The sequence below is a fragment of the Mastigoproctus giganteus genome, chromosome 2, assembly GCF_048544385.1.
Source record: "Mastigoproctus giganteus isolate SK-2022 chromosome 2, ASM4854438v1, whole genome shotgun sequence".
NCBI classification, from domain to species: domain Eukaryota; kingdom Metazoa; phylum Arthropoda; class Arachnida; order Uropygi; family Thelyphonidae; genus Mastigoproctus; species Mastigoproctus giganteus.
In genome coordinates, this window is record NC_143576.1 from 102,532,479 (window position 1) to 102,560,094 (window position 27,616).

A 27,616-nucleotide genomic window follows, 5' to 3' on the forward strand; every position below is an offset into this window, starting at 1 on the left:
AACCAGTGACGCCATTATTTTTTTAAAATTTAATTTAAGAAGTTAAGCTTTAAGCTAACAGGTCTGTAATTACTCATGTCACTCTTTGATCCCCCCTCATGAATTGGAGATACTTTCACACATTTCCAGTTCATTGGGACATCTCCTGAATATAAGGATACTCTCGTAATTATGGCTAAGTGTTTGCTTGACCCCTTTTCTGCCTCCCTTAATATAATTGGATAGATCCCACCCACTCCAAGTGCCTTTCTTAAATTTACCTTGAGGAATTTCTCTCCCCCTTTTCATTCAGTTATTACAAAATCATTTAGCTCCCTGGTACAGTTTGATCAACTTCTGGCATCCACTCTCCTAAAAAAATTCCTCTTGTGTGACTGTAGATACAAAATACGTATTCAGTTTGTCAGCAATCTGAGCAGGATCATCAAAACATATCTAAGGTTCCTGGATTTAAATTTTTTTTGTGGCAGAAGTGACTTGTGTTTAATGATATTATAGTGGGTTTTCCAGCTTTCTGTTTTGTTGGAGAGAGTGAGATCTGGGTTTTTAAATCCTGTACAGAGAAAATGAGATCAATCATTGAGATCAATCTCTTTAGAGGATTGAAAGAGGAATTCTTATAGGGTTTCTTACTTAAAGGCTGTAGTTAGCCTAAGTCAGATGGAGCCTCCTGCCTTTGAGGTTTTCCATTTCTGCAGCATACAAACCAGTCTGTGAACACACTGACCAGAGTTACTTTTCTGAGAAAGGTCCAAGCAACCAACATGTGAAGAAATAAAGCAACCCAATTCAGTTTATTGGGTGGTTTATAATTAAAATTTAAAAAATGAAAAATTACATTAAATTTGAAAATTACATTAAATTGCTTTAACTCAATTCAAAAGATTTTTTTTGCCTGAAATATTAACTGCCAACGATTTCAAGATAGCCCATGATTGCTATCATGAGAAAAAAATAGTTAATGTAATTGGACTATTTCTTTAACTCTTTTTGGCTCTAATAAGTGGATCTTAATAATGTTTTAGTAATGTAATTTAGATAAATAATATTTGTACATGGTATTCAAACAAGTATTTTTCATTAAAATTTAGCGATTACAAGACCAGTTAGAAGAAAAAGATGCTGAATTGGCAAGAAGCAAGAAAAAGCTGACAGAATTAACTCTGATTCGTGCAGAAATTACTAAAGAGTTGGACAAATTTAAGCGAGAATGTAAAAATTATAGCATGATAGCAAAGGCTTACAAAAATCAGTTGCAAAAGGAAAGGTCACAAAATACGTGTACAAAGGATTTGGATACATTGAGCTATAGTGACCTTAATAATCAGAGCATGAATCGAGATCCTGCAGTGGAGAAATGTTCAACAGAAAGAAAAGAGAGCCAAAATTTGCTTGACAGCTCTGTGAGTAATGAAACAGGTAAGTTTTATGTTGATAAAATTTAAATGAAATGACCCTCCCTCCCTCCCTTTTTTTTCCCCATAATGAAAAATATTAATTTTTCAGAAATAGAATGGTCTCTTTTTATTTGTTGATATGAAACCCCAAGATGGCCAGAGGAGTTTTTTCATCATTATAACATTTATTGGCAGAAGATATATATACCAGTAACACAGATGACAATGGGATTTGCACTTTTTCTGGGAACATTCACTCTTGATTTCAGTGTGCATATGGGAAGTTATGTACATTAGTGCAGGACTGTTGCCAGCTACACTGCATGCTAAACAAAAGAAAGGGAAGTAGCAGAAATGTGTTTTTTATATATATATATATATATATATATATATATATATATATTGTTTAGTGCTCAGTCCTCTGGCAGTTGAGTGGGTCTGGTAGTGTGCTATTTGTCACACAGTGGAGAGGTCAGAATTCCTATCACTGAGTGGAGGAATTTTAAGGGGAAGTTATCTGATTTTAGAGAAAGTAGAATTTATCAGTCTGCATAACTTAAAAATTGGCATGAGAAGACACTTGTTATAAGGTATAAGAAGCTACAGCATTAGCAAGCCAATAGATTTGTTAACAAAATGCTAAAATATAAGTCCTAATTGCACAACTGACCTGGCCATAGGTTGGAAAATAGTAGGATAGGGAACAGATAGAGCTTCAATTAGTGCTCATCTTTTATAATAGTGCATTCATGTAAATATGTATACTTTAACTACGTGGTCATCAGAGAAAGTTACAACAGTTTTTTTAATACCAATATACAGTAGAACCCAGATAAGAAATTCCCGCATAAGGACTTTTCCTCTGTATTAGGTTTGGTTTTTTAAGTTCCAATTTCAACTCTGTATGTTGTAATGCATTATTTTCCCGCGTAAGAAGTTTCCCCAGTATAAAGTTCATGATAAAGGATACACAGTGTATTATTATGTTTTCCCACTTAATACATTTTTAAATATAGAAATTATTTATTTTTAACATTAAAAAATATTAAACAATATAAACATTTAGTAATTGAACAAGTTAGTGTCAAGCATCATTTTGGTTCGTAGTAAACCACTGAAGTAGGTGAAATGGCATTGTTTTTGATATACGTGTATCTCATATTGTGAATTCCTTCACAAGTTGCTGCGATATTGCACTATCTGCAATAATAATAATGAGTATATTACAGCAGTTGGTATGTCTGGGGGGGTGGGCTGAACATCCTGAGAAAAATTGTATGTAGGATTTTAAATTTCAAAATTTTACAGTTATCTCCCCCCCCCACAGCTTTATTGTCTTTTTATTAGCTTTAAAAACAAATTGAACATAGATAAATAAAATAACAAAATAAATGTCTTCACAAACTTTATTTAAAGGATCTACAATAAAAAATAAATAAATAAACATTTTATACTCTTCATGAAAATAGGCAAAACCAATGTAAAACTATACATTTGTATTCGAACACAAAAAAAAAAAAAAAAAACCTTTTATACTCAACAAACACTGAGTGGGTGTTAGAAACGTAAACTAGTTATATATTTAAATCCTTTTTTTTCCTCTGAGGTCTATGACTTCTTCGGGATTAATATTAATGTCATAGTATATATTCAAAAGCATTAATCCATCCAGCCTTTCCTCCCCCATACGGTTTCTTAAATAACTTTTTAAACGATTTAAGTTTGAATTAGAGCTGAACAGCCTGAGAAAAATTGTATGTACGATTTTAAATTTCAAAATTTTACAGATATCTACCCCCCCCCCCCAGACCATTATCGCTTTAACTTTTTATTTATTTTTTTTTTTGTGCATGTCTTTTTATTAGCTTTAAAAACAAATTGAACATAGATAAATAAAACAACAAAATAAATATCTTCATAAACTTTATTTCAAGGATCTACAATAAAAAATAAATAAATAAACATTTTATACTCTTCATGAAAATAGGCAAAACCAATGTAAAATTATACATTTGTATTCGAACACAAAAAAAAAAAAAAAAAAAAAAAGAGCCCTTTTATACTCAACAAATACTAAGTGGGTGTTAGAAATGTAAACTAGTTACATATTTAAATCCTTTTTTTTTTTTTTCCTCTCCAAGAATGTCTATGACTTCTTCAGGATTAATGATTATGTCATAGTATATAGGGTGTCTCAAAAATATTGGTACAAATGTTTAGGGGAGATAGGTAACATCTAAAGGAATGTGAATCGCATAGAAACCCATAACTGGAAACCTCACGGGAAAGTAGTAGCAGAGGCACAAGGAGCAGAAATGACACAAGACAGTAATTAGTGGCAAACATTTATTTGGCATATTATTAACAATGGAGTACGAGATGGATGCATTTCATGATGTTACAACAGATGCTCGAAGGTTCCACCATGAGACGTGATGCATGCGTGACACCGACACAGCATGGATTGGCGGACACGGTCGAACACATCTGGAGTTTCTTTGACAGTAGTAGCACCAGCGCAGACAAGTCTCGCCACGAGATCCATTTCCGTCTCCACAGGCAATTCATACACAATAATTTGAGGCCCCCCCACAGAAAGAAATCAAGGCTCGATAAATCAGGTGAGTGTGGGGGCCAGGCAACGGGTACACCAAGGCCAATCCATCAATGCCCAAAATGCCTGTTCAAATGGTCACGAACACACCTCCATAATGGGCAGGCGCCCCCGTCATGTCGAAACCAAATGCTGTGTCTCACATTTGCTGGAACATCGTCAAGTAACCCTGGTAGAACTTGTTCAAGAAATATCGGATATTTAGCGGAGTTCATGCGGGGATGGTAACAGGTATGGGCCGACTAAGCAGTCACCGACCATACCTGCCCACACATTTATTGCGAAGCAAAGTTGTGCCGCATGGGGACCCACACTGTGTGGGTTGTCATGAGCATTGTGCCGATCGGGCTAACCGGGTGGGTAAAGTGCCTGCCTGGCAACCCAAAGGTCGCGGGTTCGAATCCCGCCTCGGGCTTGGATCAAAGTACTGCAAAAACCTTGGGAGGTGCATTATGGCCACAGAAGCCGATGCGCCAACAACTACCAAAAAAACAAAAAACTTGAGCATTGTGCTGATTGAATAAGCTGTCCCGAGTGAAATAAGCCTCATCCATGAACAAAACGTAGGCTGGAAAATTCAAGTCTTGAACACTTTCTTGGAGAAACCACTGCGCAAAAGCAACACGTGCAGGATGATCTTGGGGGAGCAGTAACTGAACCCTTTGGAGATGAAAGGGGTGTAAGGAATCGTCGTGCCAGACACACTGTACACTGCAATGAGACACTCCTAAGGCAGAGGCAATGGCACGTGTGCTGGTAGTAAGATTATTCTGGACAGCATTCATCACACTTTCTTCCATGGTGGGAGTTCGCGTCGAATGTGGTCTACCTGCACTACTCCTGTTACCTCTAAATGACCCATAATCGCACAAATTTTGATGCACACACGCAAACAAACGGTGGTCCAGTACATGTCTGTCTGGGAAGCGTTCTCCATAAATTCGTTTAGTGGCTTGTCCATTGTCCTCTGCTAATCCATACCCTAGGTGCATGTCTGCCAGCTCACAGTTCGTATATCGATGCATGCTCTTCATGCAGCGACTACCACGCCGTCTACTGACTTACGGCGACGTTTCCGGTTATGGGTTCCTATGCAATTCACCTTCCTTTTAGATGTTACCTACCTCCCCTAAACGTTTGTACCAATATTTTTGAGACACCCTGTATATTCAAAAGAACTAATCCATCCGGCCTTTCCTCCCCCATACGGTTTCTTAAATGATTTAAGTTTGAATTAGATCTTTCAACTGTCACAGTAGATACTGATAAAGTGGCAAATATTTTCAGTAACTGATATATATTTGGATATATATATATCTTTATTACATATTGCTAAGAATTTTATGGCAGTCACAGTATTTCGTAGTTTTTCAGCACATTCATTCTGCCAGAGGTTATATTCAGAAATTAACATATTGTCCTTAACAAAGTTATCTCTATTTAAAAGGTCATCTCTGTGTAAAACGAAAATAGTTTTCATAAACTTTGAATTTGGAAAATTAAATGCACTAGGCATAATCCTTATGGGTTTTGATAATTAACTATATAATATCGGTGTAAATACACCATAGTTAACCCATATATTTGAGCTACGGTTGTAGCGTAGAAGGCATCGTTTTAAATGTATCTCATAATGTGGTTGCCTTCACAACAAGATAGCTACTATTGAATTACTTCAAATAAATAACGCTTCTCTAGTAGAGAAGACTACTGTTATTTATTTTCAGCGTACCACCACCCAGACGATCGTTTCGAAGCTTTTTGGCTCCGTCATCAGTGGGCGGGTAGGTAATACAATATGCCATCTCAGTTGCGAAGTTATATCCACATTATGAGAGATGCCAGAAGGGTGTGGTGGTAATGTATTTGGAAAATTAAATGCACTAGGCATAATCCTTATGGGTTTTGATAATTAACTATATAATATCGGTGTAAATACACCATAGTTAACCCATATATTTGAGCTACGGTTGTAGCGTAGAAGGCATCGTTTTAAATGTGTCTCATAATGTGGATATAACTTCGCAACTGAGATGGCATATTGTATTACCTACCCGCCCACTGATGACGGAGCCAAAAAGCTTCGAAACGATCGTCTGGGTGGTGGTACGCTGAAAATAAATAACAGTAGTCTTCTCTACTAGAGAAGCGTTATTTATTTGAAGTAATTCAATAGTAGCTATCTTGTTGTGAAGGCAACCACATTATGAGATACATTTAAAACGATGCCTTCTACGCTACAACCGTAGCTCAAATATATGGGTTAACTATGGTGTATTTACACCGATATTATATAGTTAATAAACTTTGAATATAGATATCTTCAATAACATTACTGTTTGGAAGGAGATACATAAAACATCCTTATGTGTTAAAAAAATAGACTCGATCTGATTTAAGAAATTATCTAAAAACAGCACAAAAGTTGAGATCCGATTATAGTCCTCCACATTATCGCACGGTATATTACAGCGGTTTGCGTGACGACATGTAATTCGTGGTACCTTCAAACTTATTTGGTAATTTTTACACAAACCTTGAACTTCTAAAAAAAAAAAGATAATGAAATTGTTTGTCAGCAATTTGATCTCATTTCTTGTAGTACTATTATTTTTAACAAATTAGGTTGATCAGTTGCTTTCTTTAGATCGATATTAATGGTTTGCAAGTATTTACTCAAGCCAATACTATTGCTGATTTCTATTTTAAGCATTCAGCAATATATATAAAGCAACCAAAAAATTACCTTTCTGGATGGAATTGAGAAGTAATTAATTGTGCATTTGTTGCTGTATCTTTATCTTCCCATGATCTTATTACTGTTAATGCTGCAAAAGTTGGTTCTAACAATTCAGTGAATATAATTACAGATTCGTGCCTGTCCACCCACCTAGTGGGGCACATTTTTTTGAGATGCTTTTTTCTTGGAATTAGGACACAATTCTTCTATCGGTTCTTCTAATACCAACTGCCTCTTTGGATACTGAAAGAATGTGTAAACTCTTTGAATGATTCCCATGCAGTTTCAGATATCTTGCAAATCACATGAATCCAAAATTGCTAAATTTAAGCAATGAGATATGCAGTGCACGTAAAGTGCTTTTGAGTTTAATTCTTGTATATGAGCCTGGACGCCATTTATTCTGCTGCTCATTGCCCCAGCCCCATCATATCCTTGTCTGCGGATATTTTTTATATCTAGCCCAAATTTTTCAAGTTGATTAATTATTTCTTTCGCTATATTTTCGCCAGTTGCAGAATTTAGAGGGACAAATGAAAGAAAATTTTCGCTAATTTGAAAATTTGTTTAGTCTACATATCTGACATGAAGCGATGTTTGTTGAAATGTCTGTAGTTTCGTCAGCTAACACAGAAAAATATTTAGCTTCCTTCACTTTGTTCACAATCTGTTTTTGAATTATAGAACCACAACATTCATTTCATTCTGGATGCCCGCACTAGTGTATAATGAATTTTTACCGGCAGTTCTTAAATGATTTTCTAAAACAGTGTCCCTGGTATCAACTCAACTCATTCCCGAAAGTTTCCTTCATTGTAGTTTACAGCTTCTGATAAGTTAATGGCCCCTGTCTCGATGACCTCTTAATGGTATTCCTTGCTTTCCACGAAGTAGAATCGTTTTAATTATTGGCACAAGTCTTTTCCATTCATTCTTCGTATTTTGATTTATCCAGCAATTCTTGTACAGATAAACGTTTTCCAATAATAACTTGGTGTAAATCATTAGCTTGACATCAGGATATACCATGATAGTGCATAGTAGCATTCAAGTTAAAATTTCTAGTGGCATGTTTCCACTTATTATACCCAGTTTTCAGTAATGTCCAACCTGTTGAGTCTGATTATGACCTACATTTGTACTAGAAAATAGAACACAATATTTACAATATGTAGCATTTTCTGTTTTTGAATAGGCTAACCATTCATATTTTCTCAACCAAGAAAATTGAAAACATCTAAACTTTTTTTTTTTTTTTGATCGGTAGATCCAGGAAAGTTATAGTTAGAATCGGGGAACCCAAACACTACCCAAAGTCTTGATTAAATCCGTGATAAACATTTTTTTTGTCTTTAAGTAATGCAATGTCATTAACTTCACACTTTTCATTGATTTTAACTTCAATTTCCTCTGCATTTGCTGACTTCATATCCTGGACATCAACAGAATTTTGATGCTCAGATGCACCATCACTAGTTTTGAATTTTTTTGCCAAAAATTGCAACGTTGAACTTTGTTTTGGTTTTTCCATTTTATCTAAAAAAAAAAAAAAAGAAAGGAAACCTTAAGTCAAGCGAAATTTTATATAGGGGTCTTCAAATTCAAGGCTGAGCATTAAGGATCTCTAAAACAGAAATAGATGCAAAGTTGGTTAAATTGCGTAATTAGGGGCCTAATCCATCGAAAAATAAATTTTTTTTGTTTTTGAGAATTTCGAAAAAATGTAAAATTTTGAATTTTGCTTTTATCTTCTGAGGAAGGTGTGTTTTTTAGGTTTATCTGTCGAATAAAAATTATGCCGCTGATCAGATAGTTCTGAAATTTAATCCTCTGTAAACTTCTTTATTCATTTTTCAATGGATCATAGGCGCCTCCGTAGCCAGGTGGGCAAGAGTGCCAGTGCATAGCACACGCTTCTTGATTAGACCGGGGTTTGAGCCTGTGACCACCAAATACAGAGAATGCGGCAAGGTTAGGGAATGACCACCGCATATCCCCGGAGCAATATGGCCTTAGTTGCTAATGCTCCTAAAAACCAAACAACAACAACAATCGATCATTATTAGGCCACAATTACGCAACATTAGCCCCAAGGCAGAATGCGCTGGTCCCACAGGAACTAGTAGTTGTTGGTGACTCTATTCTCAGGAAAATGGGGAACATGGTATGTAAAAAGGATAGGTGGAACAGGACCAGGGTATGTCTGCCAGGGGGCAAAGGTTCATGACGTTGTAGAGCGGATATCATCTTTTAAGGGCAGAAAAGGTGATATTGTTGGCAATAATGACATTAAGAGTAGGAGACCGGCAGAATTACTTAACAAGTACAGGTCACTGTTGAAAAAAAGCCATGAATTAGGGTTGAATTTGAAAGTGTCTGCAATTCTACCCAGACACGATAGGAGGGAGTATATGATGAGAGCCTTGTCGATCAATTCAGCCCTAGAAAGATTGTGCAAGGCTTAAGGGGTAGGATTTTTTTCAGCCTGGTCTGTACTTGTTAACAGAAGAGACTGCTGCTACAGGAATGGGATACATTTAAATAGAAAGGGTGAAAGAATATTTGCTGATGCTATCGAGGCAGTGTTAGGTGGGTCGGAAAACTGCTAGCTTGGGAGGATACAAGGACTAATAGATTAACAGTAGCCACTGGCAGAAGTGAAAGTGATTCTTGCACTGCTTCTATTAGAATGAGCAGCAGCCTGGAAAAACAAGATGCAGGGTATTTCCGAGACTGCTGGGAGTCATTGCGGTACAAGTAAACACATGGGTTGTGTTAGGGTAGCTAAGAATAGGAACAGGTGCATGTATACTTGTGTATACACCAATACTAGGAGTTTGGTAAATAAATTTGAAGAATTTGAGGTATTGCTCAAAACATCAAAGGCAGATATTGTTGGGATATCAGAGACGTGGTGTCACACAGATATAAGGAATGAAGAACTGGAATTTGGGGAGTACAATGTGTAAAGGAAGGATACACAGGACAGGATAGGAAGGGAGGAGGGGGATTATGCCATTAGTTAAGAAACACATAAAATCCAAGGAAGTGAAGCCAGTCGACATCGCAGGACAATGCAGTGTCGAGCCAGTTTCGTGTAACATAAGCACTGGGAGATCAAAATTTATTTATTTATTTATTTTTTTTTATGTGAACCCCAAACACGAGAGGTATTGGAACCTATAGTACTTAGTACCGTGCTTAGGTTGGAGGTTGAGAAGACGAAAGAAAATATTTGTTGACATTGGACTTGAACTTCTGTAGATTGTAATTTTCACGAAATACGTATAAAGGAAGGTTGTTCCAGAAAACAGCAGTTCAGACTAAATGAGGAAGATGAAAAGTTGGTTCTGTGGGTTTGAAATTGGACAGTAAATGGATGTTGGCTTGTGGCGGCACGTGTTCGGACTGTTTTCAAAGAGAGAATGGGAATTATAGAAGCCAATTCAGAAGAACATTGCCCATGAAAGTATCTGTAGAAGAGGCATGCAGCAGAAACAGTACATATATGAGAAAGCAAATGGAGAGACTCTGTTAGAGATGAATCATTAATTAACCTAACTGCCTTCTTCTGAATGGAATCAAGAAGCCTGAGAGAGGTTTTGGGGGCACCACCCAGATGTGGGAACAATATTCCAAGGCAGGACGGATTTGCGATTTATACAGAGTGAGCAGCTGTTTGGAAGAAAAGTAAAGCCGAGAGCGAAAGAGAAAACCAAGTTTTTTAGATGCAGAGGAAGCAATATTTGTAATGTGCTTGTGCCAAGAGAGATTAGAAGTCAGGGTAATCCCCAAAAGAGATATATCATTTTGCCTAGAAATCGGAGTGTCACTAAAGATAAGCATAGGAGCAGAAGAATCCTTTTTGCGAGATATAAGACAAGACTGAGTTTTAGAAGGGTTGAAATCGACTAAGTTGTCTTTGCCCCACTGGAGAATTACCTGAAGATCGGCATTTAAGGAATTGGTAGCAGATTTTCGAGAAGTTGAAGCTGATTGAGCAGGACAAGGTTTCTCAAAATGGAAAGTGGAATACAATGTGCTATCATCGGCAAAACTATGGATAGGATTTCCAATCAATGGAAGAAGGTCATTAATATACAAGAGGGAAAGAGTGGGGGAAAGAACTGAACCTTGGGGGACACCGGCATTAGTGGAGAAGTTAGAAGTCAGAGAGCCATCTACTATCACCCTCAGTGAGCGATCAGAGAGAAAACTGGATAACCAATTACTAAAAACAGTTGGCAAACCATAAGATGGAAGCTTGTTTATAAGACCTTTATGCCAAACACGATCAAAAGCTTTTGAGATGTCAAGAGCAACTATTTGTGTTTCACCAAACCTTTCCATTGAATTAGTCCATAAATGGGTAACATAAGCCAGAATATCACCAGTGGATCGACACTGATGGAATCCATACTGGCAATCGTTGATCAGACGGAAGGTTTCTAGGTAGTTTATGAGTTGGCGGTTAATTGATTTCTCCATTACTTTAGAAAGAGTATGATATGAGCAAATTTCCAAGCAAAAGGAAAAACACCTTTGGAATACGGAAGTGAAAAAAGGCGGCAAAGAATAGGAGTAAGTTCAGGAGCACAGGTTTTGAGAACAAGTGGAGAAATACCATCAGGACCTGGAGCTTTCTTAGCATCAAGATTCATCAAAATCCTTCTGATATCCTTTTGACGGAAGACCACAGGAGACATTGAATGGAGTGTGTGGGGAATGGTGGGAGGTGTTTTACCAAGATCATTAATATATGAGCTGGAAGAAAAATGGGATGCTAGCAGGTCCGCTTTATCCTTGGCTGAAGTGACAACAGAACCATCTGGTTTGGACAGAGGTGGGAGCAGAGATGAGCAAAAGTTGCGGCCCATAGCTTTGGCAAGAGATCAGAATGCTCGGCTACCATTAGGGCAAGAAGAAAGTTTTCTACTCTTAGCCTGTTCAAACCCTAGTTAGGACTGATTAATAACTGCTTTACAATTATTGCAAGCTTTGGTGTATGCAGAAAATGAAACTGAAGAATTAGAAACAAGCCAATTAGGATATGCAACATTCTTCTCTTGAACCGCCTTAGCACTTTTAGTGGAAAACCAAGTTTTAGATAAAGGACGAGATTTTGAAGTGGAGTGTGGGATAAAGGATTCCATTCCTGCAAGAATAATTTCACTGACATGATCTGAGCAAATGTTTACATCAAAAGTTTTGAAACAGTAATCCGACCAAGGAAAAGAAGAAAAGAAGTCTCGCTTGATCTCCCATTTTGCATTCTTGTAATGCCAAACAACACGAGGTTGGGAATAGCCATGAGCTAAAGGTTCCATTGGAGAAGAGACAATCGCCAAGTTGTGATCTAAAGTGCCTAAAGGACCTCTCACTTCAACCGTGTACTTAAAAGGGTTGTTTGTGAGAAAAAGATCAAGCGTATTGGCTGTATGATTAGCATTGTCCGGTATTCTTGTAGGTTAATGAACAATCTGTGCTAGGTCATTAGTAATTGCAAAAGCCTCAGCATCTCGACCTGCTGGGTCGGTGTGACTAGAAAACGGAAGCCAGCTGGAGTTGTGAACATTAAAATCACCAAGGAAAATAACCTCACTGTTAGGAAAGTTCAACTGGAGAAAGTCAAGTTGCAAAGACAGGAAGTCAAAGAGCTCCAAGTGATTAGTGGAGTTGGGAGAACGGTAGAGACAACAGATTAATTTGACACAATGAGGTAGAGAGATTTTAAACCAGAGAAGATCAAAGAGAGGAGATTCCAAATTGCCAAGTGTCTGACAGGGAATATCAGAACGGACATATGCACAAGTACCACCTTTGAGGCGAATGGAATCATACAGCGAATAATTTGGGCATCTGAGATGAGCAGTAGTTGAATCAACCGATAACTGAGATTCTGTCAGAAAACGTACATTGGGTTTGGCAGACTGCAAGTGGAAATGGACATCGTTGAGATTAGAATTGAAACCACATATATTTGTGAAATGAATTAGGAAGTGCTTCGGAGGTTTAGATCTTTTCGCAGATAAGCTTTCTCTATTAGTTTTACAATTCATGGTGTATTCAATAGTAAGAAAAAGTGGGTGGGACATGCTGTATGAAGTAATGAAATTTTTGGATATGGCGCACACCTGGTAAGAATATACCCAGATCCTTGACATAACATGGCCTCGACAATGCTCCCCGCATACACACTACTCGGACTCCCTCCAGTCACTATCTGGCAGAGTAGAGGTAGCAAGATTATACACTAGCTGATCCGGAAGCCTCCTAGAGAGTTACCAATAGGCTCGGTCCGGTGTGCTAACTAGCGGCCGGCCTGCGAACACCGTTTTAGAGCTGTACCCTCGAAATGTAAGGAATATTGGATCTCGCCACGACGTTCATCATAACCTCAAAAGTCATCAATCATACTGCATGATGGAAGAGATAGGGAAGGGTTGATCGGAACTTAGCTCTAGAGACTAAACATGGGTCCCACCACTTCAAGCCTCCAATAAGCAAAGTGGTGGTATTTCACCGGTTGATGCGAGTCATCTACCACCTAGTACTGTCTGGTAACATAGAGAGGCGGCATTTCTCCATGTGGCGTGGGCGCCACACCTCGACCCCTGCTTACATTGGTTCACACCTGTGTGGTCATCCACCATGTACTTGTGCATGGAGGTTATACCCAGGATTACTAATAGTCCCACCATCGTGAAGGTGCAAGCAGAGGATTTGGCTGTCACAGACCGTCCTGACTTCGCCAAAATTGGGTCCACTTGACTTGAGTGTCACCCGAATATCAGTTCCATCAGCAATTTAGAATATTGAGAGTAGGAGTGTGCTATAGGCCTAATGACTGAGTATAATAAGAAACTGTACAGGGAAATGGAGTGGGCCAGTAAATCAGAGAGTCTTATAATGGGGGATTTTAATTTCCCAGATATTGACTGGAATTTGTGGGTTGGTCACTCACACACTAGCAAGGCTTTTGCGGATTTATTGAATGATTGTTTCCTACATCAGCATGTTCGGGAGGCAACTCGAGGGAGTAATACTCTTGATCAGATTATCAGTAGTGATTCTTCATGCATTAAGAATCTGCAGATAAAGGAACCATTAGGAGGCAGTGATCACAGTGTGCTGAAGTGGGATTTACTCAAAGAGGTAACTACCATCAAGGGTAAAGGGAAGGGTTTTTGCTTTCGTAAAGGCGACTGAGGTGGTCTGAGACAGTATTTAAATTCTATACGGTGGGACCGGACCAACTGAAGATGTTACCAACAGCAAATTCCAAATGGGATGCATTCAAAGAATTTATCTTGGAAGCTACTAGACTTTACATACCAACTAAAAAATATTGTTCATTGTTTAGGCCTAAATGGATGTCAGATGAACTAATGAGACATATGGCAGAGAAGAAAAATGCATGGGATACATATAAATTAAAAGGTGACATGGAAGCCTATGATAGATATAAGCTGGTCTGTAACCAAGTCACAAAGGAGATTAGGCAAGCAAAGGCAGATTATGAGAAATCTTTGGGAAAGGATGCAAAGAAAAACAACAGAGTTCTTTACCTATGTAAACTCTAGAAGGAAAGGGATGAATCAGATTGGTGCACTGGATATTGATGGTTCAACTGTTGATGATCCTGCTCAGGTGGCTAACAAACTAAATGAGTATTTTGCATCTACATTCACACATGAGAAGTTATTCAATGAGGGGAATGCCAGAGGTGAGTTAAACTCTGGCAGTGAGCTAGATGATTTTGTAATAACTGAGGAAAGTGGAGGAGAAATTGTTGAAGATAAACATAAAAAAGGCACCCGTAGTGGATGGGATCTATCCAGTTATATTAAAGGAAGCAGCAAAGGAAGTAAGCAAACCCTTAGCAATAATTATAACAGCTTCTTTGGAGTCAGGGGAGGTACCCATCGATGGAAATGTGCAAATGTGATCCCAATTCACAAAGGAGGATCAAAGGGCGACACAAGTAATTATTGACCTGTTAGTTTAACTTTTGTTTCAGGAAAATTAATGGAGGCACTGGTTAAAAAGGCACTGCCAGATCATCTAGACAAGACTTCAGTTAAAAGCTTGGACACAGCATGGTTTTGTTATGATGTGGTCACAAAGGAGCTGGATGCAGGGAATAACTTTGATATCATATATTTGGATCTTAGAAAGGCTTTTGATACTGTTGCACATGGAAGACTGCTGCACAAATTGGAGCAGTGTGGCATTGGAGGCAAATTGCTGCTATGGATAAAGGGATGGTTGAGTGGGAGAAGACAGTGGTAATCAATGGATACTGCTCATCATGGACTAATGTTATTAGTGGAGTCCATCAGGGTTCAGTTTGGGTCCATTGTTGTTTTCTCTATTAATAAATGATATTGATCAAGCTTAATGTCCAAGTTTGCAGACGATACAAAGGTTGGCAGGGTTGTTAAGGACACTACTGATGCTATGCTGCTGCAACAGGATCTGGAAAGGTTGAGCAGATGGGCTGAGAGGTGGCAAATGAAGTTTAACATTGACAAATGTAAAGTACTACATATGGGAAACAGCAACCCCAGAGCAAAGTATCAATTCTGTTGTACACTGACAGTGGTAAGGAAGGAAAAGGATCTTTGGGGTAATTGTGCAGGCAGATATGAATTTCTCTAAGCAGTGGAGACGGGCTGCAAGAGTAGCTCATGGTATCTTGTCAATGATATACAGGAATGTATATCATTAACAAGATACAGGGATAAGGAGGTGATTATTCCCTTGTATAAGGCAATGGTCAGGACACACCTAGAGTACTGTATACAGGTCTGGAGGTCTCATTTTAAGAAGAATGTAGAGCTGGTGGAATGAGTACAGAGAAGGGAAACAAGATTAGTGAATGGAACAAAGAGTTGCTGTTATGAAGAAAGCCTTAAGTTTTGCAAATTACAGTGTCTGGTGACTAGGCACCTGCGAGGTCATCTGATTGAGGTGTATAAAGCGTTGAATGGTTTGAGCATGCTGAATGCTGATGGGATTCTTCCTCTTGCTCAGAATAATCACCTGAGCGGGCATAAATTTAAAAGTGGGGTAAAGACAGATCTAGGATAGATGTTCGAAAGTTTGCCTTTAGCCAGCAGGTAGTTGGTTGGTGGAACAGACTTCCATCCTTTGTTGTGGAAGTTGATAGCCTAAATAAATTTAAGGCTGAGCTGGACAGGTATTTGGAATGAATAAAGGGGTGAAATGGGAGCTTTTTTTTTTTTTTTTTTTGGCTAATGCTGCATAAGCTTGCTTTCATGCATCATATGCATCTACTAATGCTAATGCTAATTTAACCGACTTCGTATCTCTTACATGTAGTTTGCTAGAAGCTAGATCCCTAAACTTAGCACCAAGTTTGGGATTATAACTATGTATGTAGAAAAAAGTGAAATATAATGTGGAACATTTACTTTTAATGAAAAAAAAAGCTTATCTTTTATATTGAGTAATTTAGTTAATAAAAGTATGCTAGTAAATTGCAGCCTAACAAAAGCAACTGTGAGAATCAACGAAATGAAATGTAAATTTTTTACAAATTCTCAATATAAGCTCTTTATACACCAATTTAAAATTTAATTACCTCCTTTCTATTTTTCGTCTCTTGCAATTAAATTTATTCAAGTGTGGATTATAAATTTTCACAGAAACACAAATTGTAACTACACCAAAGAAACACATACAAACAAAAGCTGCAAATCGCACTGATGTCACTTTACAACTAAGTCAAAAATCTTGTTAGATATTAGCCTACCTACTTATTATGCATATTTACAGTTGAACCAGCCGACCAAAAGCTGCGAAAGTCAGATGCGCGGTGGAAAAAGTACGCGGAGCTCAGAGCTTGAACTGATAACTTCAGTACAGTAAGGGACATAGCTGAACTTTTGCTTGTGCGGTGTTGTCAAATAATGTTTAAATTGAAATTGGAATAGTGTTTTGAAATATGGAAAATAGCAGTACAAAGTAAAAATATCAGAGTAGAGTATAGGCTTAGAGGGGGTTGCGGCCCCAATCAGCCCCATACTGGTTACGCCACTGGTAGATGCAAAACCAGTAATGAGCAGTCAACTTACGTTGATCATTATTGGTTTTGTGGAATGGGAAACTGGTTTGAACCAGTAATTGTGGTAACCCCTTCCCTATGTTTACTATTCATCTTGGCCCTCTAATTCCACCACTTCTTTCGTAATAAAGTTGTAGAACCTTTTGATCAGATCTTATATAGTGATTAACAGGATTGAGCCAAATTTAATTTTATTTATATAGCTTCACTTCCATTAACTTTGAAATCTTGTTTTGGGGGCAATAAATTACAATCAATATGGAAGTGGAGAACTTTGCCAAGAAGTCTGCAGATGTAATTTACATTTGCCATTCCTATAACTAACTTATAAAATATGACTTAGCTCTAGCAAAATGGACTTCATTTTCTAATATTTTTGAAAGAAATTTAATATTGTTGAACTTTATATTGAAGTGGTCAATGTATTATATACTATTGAGGTTACTTTGTTTATTTTGTGTTTTTTATTCATTGATATTTGCATGTTTGTGTTTTATTTTTTATAAGTGTGCTAAAAATTGTTTCAGTTGTTTTTCTCTTAGAAAGGAATCTATAGTTTTATCTATAGTTGATGACCAAACAGTATATAGGCAATATGGTAGAAAAATGATTACTCTTGATAGTAATTATGATTTAGTATACATTTGCAAAAGATCAAGATATGGCCTGAGGCAATGTAATTTTTTTTTTATAAATTACATGTTTATTGCAAAGCAGATAACTGTAGCAGTTTACTTTCAGATAATTCCTGCATTGGCATGAAACGGTCTTTCAGGGAAGAAATCAATTATGTAAAAAAGTTCCAAAAGATATCGACCTCAAGTGATCGTTTAGGAAAGCAATCAGAATTAATTCTCTCAGAGAAAACTTTATTCAAACAAGATCAGAAAGAGAACATAAGTAAGCATTTATTTTGTTATAAATCTGTATGTATGTATTTACAGTATTTCCCCAATGTATAAGACGCACCTTTTTTCGAAAAATTTTGGGTCTAAAAACTGGGTGCGTCTTATACAGTGGTTGTAAATTTTTTTTACTTGCATTTCCCGCTTTTTTGTGGTTGTCTTTGCGCTCATTGTTTTGCACTTGTTACCGGTATATTAGGTTACGTTTTGCCATGTTCTGCCCAGAAATGGCTCAGAAAATATTTTCGTACAGTGCTGAATTCAAGTTAAAAGTGATCCAGTTTGCAAAAGTGAATGGAAATCGTGCTGCTGAACGTACGTTTTGTCCTCCTCCAACTGAGAAAACAATCCGAGACTGGCTACGGGAAGAAGAAGAAGAAGAAACCCTACTGAAAACGCCATGGCAGAAGAAGGCCATTAGAGGCAAGTCAGCAAAATGGCCTGATTTAGAGATGGAATTGAAGATATGGATTGAGGAGCAAAGGGCAATTGGAATTCCTGTGTCCACAAAGCTGGTTCAGCATGAGGCAAGAAGAATTGCTAATGAAAAAGAAGTTACTGATTTCAAAGGAGGATACAATTGGGGCTCCAGGTTCATGAAATGGAATGGACTAAGCATGCGTACACGCACCAGACTTGCCCAAAAGATGCCTGAAAGCTATGAGCAGAAGGTCCTTGAATTTCATCGTTTTTGTCATTCAGTGTCGGAAGACACATCAGTTTGTGTTGGGACAGATTGCAAATATGGACAAAGTCCCCCTTCAATTTGATGTCCCAAGTAACAGAACTGTTGATAAGAAGGGAGTGAAAACTGTAACTGTGAAGACAAGTGGACATGAAAAGAGCCATTATACAGTTGCTCTAGCTTGTTGTGCCGACGGAACCAAGCTACCTCCTATGCTGATTTTCAAACGCAAAACAGTGCCAAAAGAAGACATTCCTCGAGGAGTGATTGTCCACGTTCATGACAAGGGTTGGATGGATCAGGATGGGATGAAGATCTGGTTTGAGAAAGTTTGGAGCAGGAGACCAGGTGGGCTCTTACACAAACCTGCCCTATTGGTGCTTGATCAGTTCAGGGCACACATAACAAAAAACACAAAGAAGATTGCTGCAGAGCAAAAAACAAAACTTGCCGTCATACCTGGAGGCTTGACATCCCAGCTCCAACCACTTGATGTCAGCATTAACAAACCCTTCAAAGCTGCCATGAGAGACGAATGGAACCAATGGATGAAGTCTTCTGGGGACAATTTGAGACCAGCAGGAAGAGTGAAGAAACCAACTATAGGAGAAGTTTGTACCTGGGTGAAAAGATCCTGGGATAATATCAAGATTGAGATCATTGTCAAGTCATTTAAGAAGTGTGGCATTTCAAATGCCATAAATGGAACGGAGGATGAGGCAATATATGAAGACAGTGATTCGTCATCAGACACAGGTGAGGAAAAGCTAATGGATGGGAGTTTTGACAGTGATGAGCAGCTGTATGAATTTTATGATGAAAAAAACTTGAGTTCAATAACTTTATGTAATACATTTTTTTTTTCAAATTTTGGGCCCCAAAATTAAGGTGCGTCTTATACATGGAGAAATATTGTACATTAAATCTTTGGCCATCGATATTTATCCAGTAGAGCAGCGGTTCCCAACCGCTGGTTCGCAAACCCCTGGGAGTTCACACTAAAAATTCTATAATAACATCTGCTTAGATTTACATAGGTATATTATTGTAAACTACAAAATATAACTAATAATAAACAATAAAGTAAAATAAAATTAAATAAAAAGCAAGAATTGCCAAAGAAAGAAAAACCACATCTACAATTCCTTATAATTAGTTTACCATCTTACAATATATCATGTTAAATAAATGTTTTCCCTACTAAATTTTTTTAGTTTGAAATATTTTATAATAAAAATTCAGAAATATTATACAATTTCAGAGAATATAGGCTTAGTGGTGCACTTTAAAAAAATTATGTTGAAAGTCGTTCACAAGTCAAAAATGGTTGGGAATGCTGCAGTAGAGTATGGGGTCTCCTTGGGATTTTGAATTTCTCCCTCAGTATAAAATAGTACATTGAGTGAAGACAATACTTAAGCATTAATGAAAACTAAGTACTTCTTGTTTTTTGACTGGTGTTTTGCTGTATCTGTTCTTGTTAAAAAAATAAATAAATAATAAAAAAAAAACTATGTACAAAAAATTAAATACTTTATATATATCAATACATTTAACCAAAAGAAGATATTATAATATTTAGGCTGTAACTTTTAAGTAGCAGTAATCTGTGTTTTCTTTTGTTTTTACCAATAATAATAATAATAAAAAAATAAAAATAAAACTGGCATGTTCATAAGAGCAAAAGTACTTTTTTCATGAAAGTATTTTGCCATTCAGGCAAAGTGTTTTCATGAAACTGTATGCAACAGTGATCCTTTGAAATATGTGTGTGCGTGTATGATAAATTTTAATAGAGAAGATATCGGAGATCCTGACTAAAGGTTCTTGAACCTAATTAATATAAAGTTTGTATTTATTAGGTTAATATAAATATAAAGCTTTGCCAAAGCTATTGGCCACAACTTTTGTCCATCTTTGCTCCTACCTCTGTCCAAACCAGATGGTTCTGTTGTCACTTCAGCCAAGGATAAAGCTGACCTGCTAGCATCCCATTTTTCTTCCACCTCATGTATTAATGATCTTGGTAAAACACCTCCCACCATTCCCAACACACTCCATTCAATGCCTCCTGTGGTCTTCCGTCAAAAGGATGTTAGAAAGATTTTGACGAATCTTGATGCTAAGAAAGCTCCAGGTCCTGATGGTATTTCTCCACTTGTTCTCAAAACCTGTGCTCCTGAACTTACTCCTATTCTTTGCCGCCTTTTTTCACTTTCTTATTCTAAAGGTGTTTTTCCTTCTGCCTGGAAATTTGCTCATATCCAGCCAGTTCCTAAAAAGGGTGACAAATCCCTCCCATCCAATTATCGTCCCATTGCAATTACTTCTACTCTTTCTAAAGTAATGGAGAAATCAATTAATCGCCAACTCTTAAACTACCTTGAAACCTTCCGTCTGATCAACAATCACCAGTATGGATTCCGTCAGTGTCGATCCACTGGTGATATTCTGGCTTATGTTACCCATTTATGGACTAATTCAGTGGAAAGGTTTGGTAAAACACAAGTAGTTGCTCTTGACATCTCAAAGGCTTTCAATCATGTTTGGCATAAAGGTCTTCTAAACAAGCTTCCATCTTATGGTTTACCAACTGTTTTTAGTAATTGGTTATCCAGTTTTCTCTCTGATCGCTCACTGAGGGTGATGGTAGATGGCTCTCTGTCTTCTAACTTCTCCACTAATGCCCGTGTCCCCCAAGGTTCAGTTCTTTCCCCCACTCTTTTCCTCGTATATTAATGACCTTCTTCCATTGATTGGAAATCCTATCCATAGTTTTGCCAATGATAGCACATTGCATTCCACTTTCCATTTTGAGAAACCTTGTCCTGCTCAATCAGCTTCAACCTCTCGAAAATCTGCTACCAATTCCTTAAATGCCGATCTTCAGGTAATTCTCCAGTGGGGCAAAGACAACTTAGTCGATTTCAACCCTTCTAAAACTCAGTCTTGTCTTATATCTCGCAAAAAGGATTCTTCTGCTCCTATGCTTATCTTTAGTGACACTCTGATTTCTAGGCAAAATGATATCTCTTTTGGGGATTACCCTGACTTGTAATCTCTCTTGGCACAAGCACATTACAAATATTGCTTCCTCTGCATCTAAAAAACTTGGTTTTCTCTTTCGCTCTCGGCATTACTTTTCTTCCAAACAGCTGCTCACTCTGTATAAATCGCAAATCCGTCCTGCCTTGGAATATTGTTCCCACATCTGGGTGGTGCCCCCAAAACCTCTCTCAGGCTTCTTGATTCCATTCAGAAGAAGGCAGTTAGGTTAATTAATGATTCATCTCTAACAGAGTCTCTCCACTTGCTGTCTCATAGAGGTACTGTTTCTGCTGCATGACTCTTCTACAAATACTTCCATGGGCACTGTTCTTCTGAATTGGCTTCTATAATTCCCGTTCTCTTTTTCAAAACAGTCCGAACATGTGCAGCCACCAGCCAACATCCATTTATGGTCCAACTTCAAACTCACAGAACCGAATTTTCAACTTCCTCGTTTATTCATTCAACTGCTGTTTTCTGAAACAACCTTCCTTCATACCTATTTCCTGAAAATTACAGTCTACAGAAGTTCAAGTCCAATGTCAACAAATATCTTCTTTCGTCTTCTCAACCTCCAACCCAAGCACGGTCCTAAGTACTATAGGTACTAATACCTTGTGTTTGGGGTTTACATTAAAAAAAAATAAAAAAAAAATTGCTTAATTCTTACCTTAAAAATGGTTGCTACAAGACCCCACTTTGAATCCTTTATCCGAAGGTATCACAACCCAGAAGGAAATGGCTATAGGCGATTCCCATGTGATTCATGAATTCATTGCTTGCATTGCCTGTTTTACGTATTCCAAGATAATCCCAGTTAAATCCTTGATGTAAGAGTGTACCAACCTCAAATTAAAGCTTGGCACATTACTAGATGATTTTCAGGCGCCTCCATAGCCAGGTGGGCAGGAGCAGCAGTGCGGAGCACACGCTTCTTGATTAGGCTGGGGTTCGAGCCCGTGACCACGAAATACAGAGGATGCGGAAAGGTCAGGGAATGACTACCACATATCCCCGGAGCAATATGGCCTTAGTTGCCAATGCTCCTAATAACCAACCAACCAAGATGATTTTCACTCACAGAAGAAACAGTTGGATGCCCTAGAGAGGAATAAAACTGAGGTCTTGCGAGTGGACACAAATATCTAGTTACCTGCCAGGTGATGCACCCTGATTTAGGTCCCAGAACAGAATAATCATCTATCTATTGCTCTAGTTCAAAAGGAGTTGGTTTTATTGGGAGTTTCTATTGTCAGATTGTCTATACTGACTTAAATCAGTCATCTTAAGATGACTGATTTAAGAATAATGGAAACATATAAGTTGAGCCAAGAATGTTTCCCTTTACCAGCCAGGCCACAAACTATAATAATTTGTAAGTTAGCTTTCTTTTGTTGTGTCTAAAATCAAAGACAAACACCCTTTATTGTTTTATGTAAAAATAACAAACAAAACATTCTGATCTCTCTCTGTCTCTTATTACCTTCTCAAACTATTTCGAAAAACTCTTCTTCCAGCTCTAACATCCCAAATTTTGTCAGTTTACTCTGACCAGATTTACAATGGTTAAAAAAAAAAAAAAGTCTTGATTATTACAAATCTTATATTGGCCTCCTCTCTAGCCACCCAGGCTGTTAATTCATACTCTCAACTTCATTTAATCTACTTAGATGTCCCCTCATTATTCAATACATACAACTCTAAAGCTCTTATTTCTTTTCTTTAACAATGTACTCCCTCCTAGATCACTTGTTAATATTTCTCCAGAACTCCTGAAACAGAAAACTGATCCTTTGCTCTGAAAACTTAACCCATGTAAGAATAATTTTGGTTTGTATTCCTCAGGGTGACACTTTATGGGCTTTGCTGTTTTCCTCATTGATCCCACTGCTGATAAAGTTTAACCTCATTTCTTATGTAGATGTCTTGAAATTATAGTCAATTGGTTCTTGAGACTGTCAGAGACATTCTCCCAGGTATGTCAAGCTGGACTTGCTACTTGGAAGTCTAAAACTCTGATGGAACTGATATTTGTGTGACTCACAAATCAAGTGGACCTAATTTCAGCAAAGTCTGGTCAGTACAGGACAACCAAATCATCTGCTTGCACCTTCATGATGGTAGGACTGTTAGTAACCCTGGGTATAACCACCATGTGAAGTCCTGAAATATGGCACCTAGCATACTGGAGATGAATGCCCAGGTACGAACAACGTAATCAGGGGTAGAGGTGTGGCACCCACACCACTGTGGTACCAGGCAGTATTAGGTGATGGATGACTCTCATCAACCAGTGCAATACCACCACTTTGCTCATTGGAGGCTTGACATGCTGGAATCCATGTTTAGTCTCCAGAGAAAAGCTCTGACAACCATCTCTTCCATTATGCAGTATGATTGATGTATTTTGAGGTTATGATGGACCTCCTGACGAGATCCAGTCTTCTTTACATTTTGAGAGAATACAACTCTAAAACAGTATTCGCAGGATGGCTGCTAGATAGTTCGCCGGACTAAACCTGTTAGTAACTCTCTAGGAGGCATCCAGATCAGCTAGTGTATAATTTTATTCGGCCTTTACTCTGTCAGATAGTGACTGGAGAAGTCCGAGTAGTATGTATGTGTGGGGGGGGGGGCATTGTCGAGGCCACATTATGTCAAGGAGTTGGGTACATTCTTGCCATGTGTATGCCTTAAACAAGAATTTCATTACTTCATGCAGTATATCCCCCTTCCCCAGCTTTTCTTGCTACTGAATACATCACGAATTGTCAAACTAATAGAACAAACTTATCTGCAAAAACTTACCTCCTCAACACTTCCTTGTTCAAATATACGTGGTCTCAGTTCCAATCTCAGTGATGTCCATTTCCACTTAGTCTGCCAAATCCCATATACAGAACCCCAATTATCAATTGATTCAAAAAAAAAAAAAAAAGTGCCAATCTCAGTTGTCCAAATTACTTGCTGTGTGATTCCTTTTGCTGCAGAGGTGATACTTCTGCATATGTCTACTCTGATATAACTTGGAATCTCCTCGTTTTGACCTACACCAAAGCTCACGACAATTGTAAAGCAGTTATTAATCAGTCCAAAATTAGATTTCGAACAGACTAAGTGTAGAAAACTTGCTTCTTGTACAAATGGTAGTCGAGCATTCTGGTCTCTTGCGAAAGTTATTGGCCACAACTTTTGCTGATCTCTATTCCCACCTTTGTCAAAACCAGATGGTTCTATTGCTACTTCAGCCAAAGATAAAATTATAAGATACTTTTTTTAAGAAATATGATATTAATCTTTTTCTGTTTATACAGAACAAGGATTACTGTGTTGTAATCCTTGATTTATTTCTGATATTCTATGGGCTCTTATGTGTAAATGTCTATCATGTAGAGCCTCTTGCCTGCTAAATTGGCAGTGCTATTTTTTTTTTGTATGTTATTTCTGTGTGAAATGATATGTATACCTCTACAAATATGATGCTAGTTGTGTATGTGTGCTGTATATATTTATCCAGGTAAGACCCTCTGGCCACATTACTTACAAGGCAGGTCTTTTCTTGCTTGGTGAGTGTATTTGTACTTGTGAGCCAAATGACCAATAAAGTGATATTTATTATTTAATAAATAATTTTAAAAAATATATAATAAACTTTGAAAGCTGCATATTTCAATAATTAGAAATTAACTGTCACAAATAAATTAGCCTAATTTCTCTCCCCTCCCTTCCACGCAAGTTTACAATTATGCAAGTGTTTATTGCAACATAGTGTATAAATTTATGGTACCATCTCAGTTATTTGCATCACAACCCAGGAAATTATTGCAGATATAAAGTCAGATATAAAGAAATTCAGGATTTTAGATATTATCCTTGATCAATAGAAGATAATTTGACATCTTTCTTAATAATGCTTCCTGGAATGTTTTCAACACAATAATAATTAAAAAGGACTTGCATCTATCTTCACAATAAATACTTACTTCACTGAAAGATTCCTCAATTTAAGGACAGTATATATGGAGCATTATGGCTTTAGTCGCTGATGCTCCTAATATAGCAACATTGAAAGATTGTGCATTTATTGTGTTCATGTATCTTTCTATTATATTTTGCTATAATTGCTATGACACAAATTTTATTATCAGAAGCAGTATCCTTGCTTATTAGCACTATTTATTCATCAAATAATATCTTTTTTAAACTTTATTAAGAATCAAGGTAGCATACAGTGAACTGCCTGAGAAGCTAAACTTCTATTTACAATTAACTTGGCTAAAATGTACATTTACCAAAAAATTTTATGGCTAAAATGTACATTTACCTTTTATGATTCAGTATGCAACAAAAAAAAATTATATACTGTCTCCAAGGTTTTGTAAATAACAAATTATCTGGGAATAACAAAACTTCATTTTCAATTTTATTATTACAAAGGCTATTAAAAGATCTCTTTGCTTTAAAAGAAAAAAATTTTTTTTTTTCTTGTTTATACTCCAGCACGACCATCAGGTCAGTAGAGTTTACAATAAATCATCAATATAAATGTTAATCGTATTTAACTCAAAGAGTGTGTGCGACTGCACTCTCGCTCCAGACCACTTGGCTACATCAGGCCTTTATTCATTTTACTCTTATTAAATATTCAAATCTCTTGGCAACCCACATTAGCATTCTTTCAATTACACAGTTGACTGGATCTGTGTTAATGCATCAACATGTTTCTGTTTATGCCAGTTGTCATTTTTTTCTTCTCGCAGTGTGTATTGGAATTGCAAAATATACAAAAGCTCTTTGAATGAGAGAATTATACCAATTATTTTCAGCAAAGCTTTCTCTACAAATATCAGGTTCTGAACATGGAACAGTGACAAGGTAAGTAAAATTTCATGTTTAATTGCTCTATAATCAATTAGATTTAATATGCAATAGTGCTCTCCAGATCCAGGCCTAGTATATTATGCTGTTAAATACAATATCGTGACCTGAGTTATATTAATAAATTGTGTTGAAATTACTCAAATGAAACTAACAACCTTGTTTAAATAGTTCCTTCATTTAATTTTAAACAAAATCATGTCAGTTTAAATGTAAAGGTTTTGGGTAACTTTTCTTTTGTAAATAAAGAATGGACTGGTTAAGAAAAACTGGTTAGCTAAACCAGTGAAATAATACAAAAGTTTGTCACCATCTTTTATGATATTTCACACAATTTGGACCTTGGTTGCCATTGAGAGGCCACCATTAAATTCTATTTAATTCACTTTCAAATTCTAAATTATATTAGGAACATCCCTTCCATCTCTTCTTGGCTACTTCCTCTCCCTCTTTTTCTTTTCTATTGTTCTACTAGTTTAGTTTATCATTTTGCTCTACTGGTTTGCCATACTACTGGCATACATTTTATTTTAGTTTTTTTACTTTATTTCACGCAAAATTTAGTAGAATGTGCATATTTGCTGCCACTGATATTTGCATTACTAATTTTATATTTATTTTTCCTTCATTTTAATTTGTTAAACTTAAGATTATATTTACATGGTAGTAGTGTGATAAATTGCTAATGCTACATCCATACTGCCCTCTATAGCCCAATTTATTTTTATATATTTTAGTTCAACAGTTGTTTTGTCAGTGGTGTGGTTTTGCCATGTGAGTGCTTGGCTTTCTGTCTTATTATTTTTCCACTGCATAGGGACCACCATTATTCAAATCCATATCATTGGCAGCTTGATCTTTGGATTGCTTTTTTGGTAGACAAATCCATGTCTACCAAAAAAACAGTAGACATGGATTTGTCTACTATTTAAAATGTGGTGATTCCCTGACCATTATTGGCCTTGTGGTCCTCTGTCGAGATGGGGCATAATGGTCAGTCTATTTTATTATTATTTATTATTTTTAGTTCATTTGGTCCCATATTGTTGGTAGTTTACATCACCATCTTTTGTGATATTTCACACAATTCGAACCTTGGTGCCATTGAATTCTGTTTAACTGGCTTTCAAATTCTAAATTATATTATGAGCAATCCTTCCACAGTACCTTCTTCTTGACTACTTCTCCTCCCCTTTTTCTTTTGTATTGTTTCACTGGTTTAGTTATCATTTCAGTCTACTAGTTTGCAGTACTACTGG

The 27,616-nt window shown here is 37.0% G+C and overlaps 1 protein-coding gene across 1 annotated transcript in view; it reads left to right on the forward strand.

Annotated features, from left to right (window-relative positions):
- The window catches only part of LOC150089469 (uncharacterized), a 39,071-nt gene extending 14,249 nt beyond the window's left edge, over window positions 1-24,822 (forward strand). Inside the window, exons 3-4 of the mRNA XM_090389994.1 lie at window positions 1,092-1,419; window positions 24,794-24,822. Coding sequence (XP_090246120.1) covers window positions 1,092-1,419; window positions 24,794-24,822 — 357 coding nt within the window. The remainder of the gene's footprint in view (window positions 1-1,091; window positions 1,420-24,793) is intronic.
- Window positions 24,823-27,616: the final 2,794 nt, after the last annotated feature.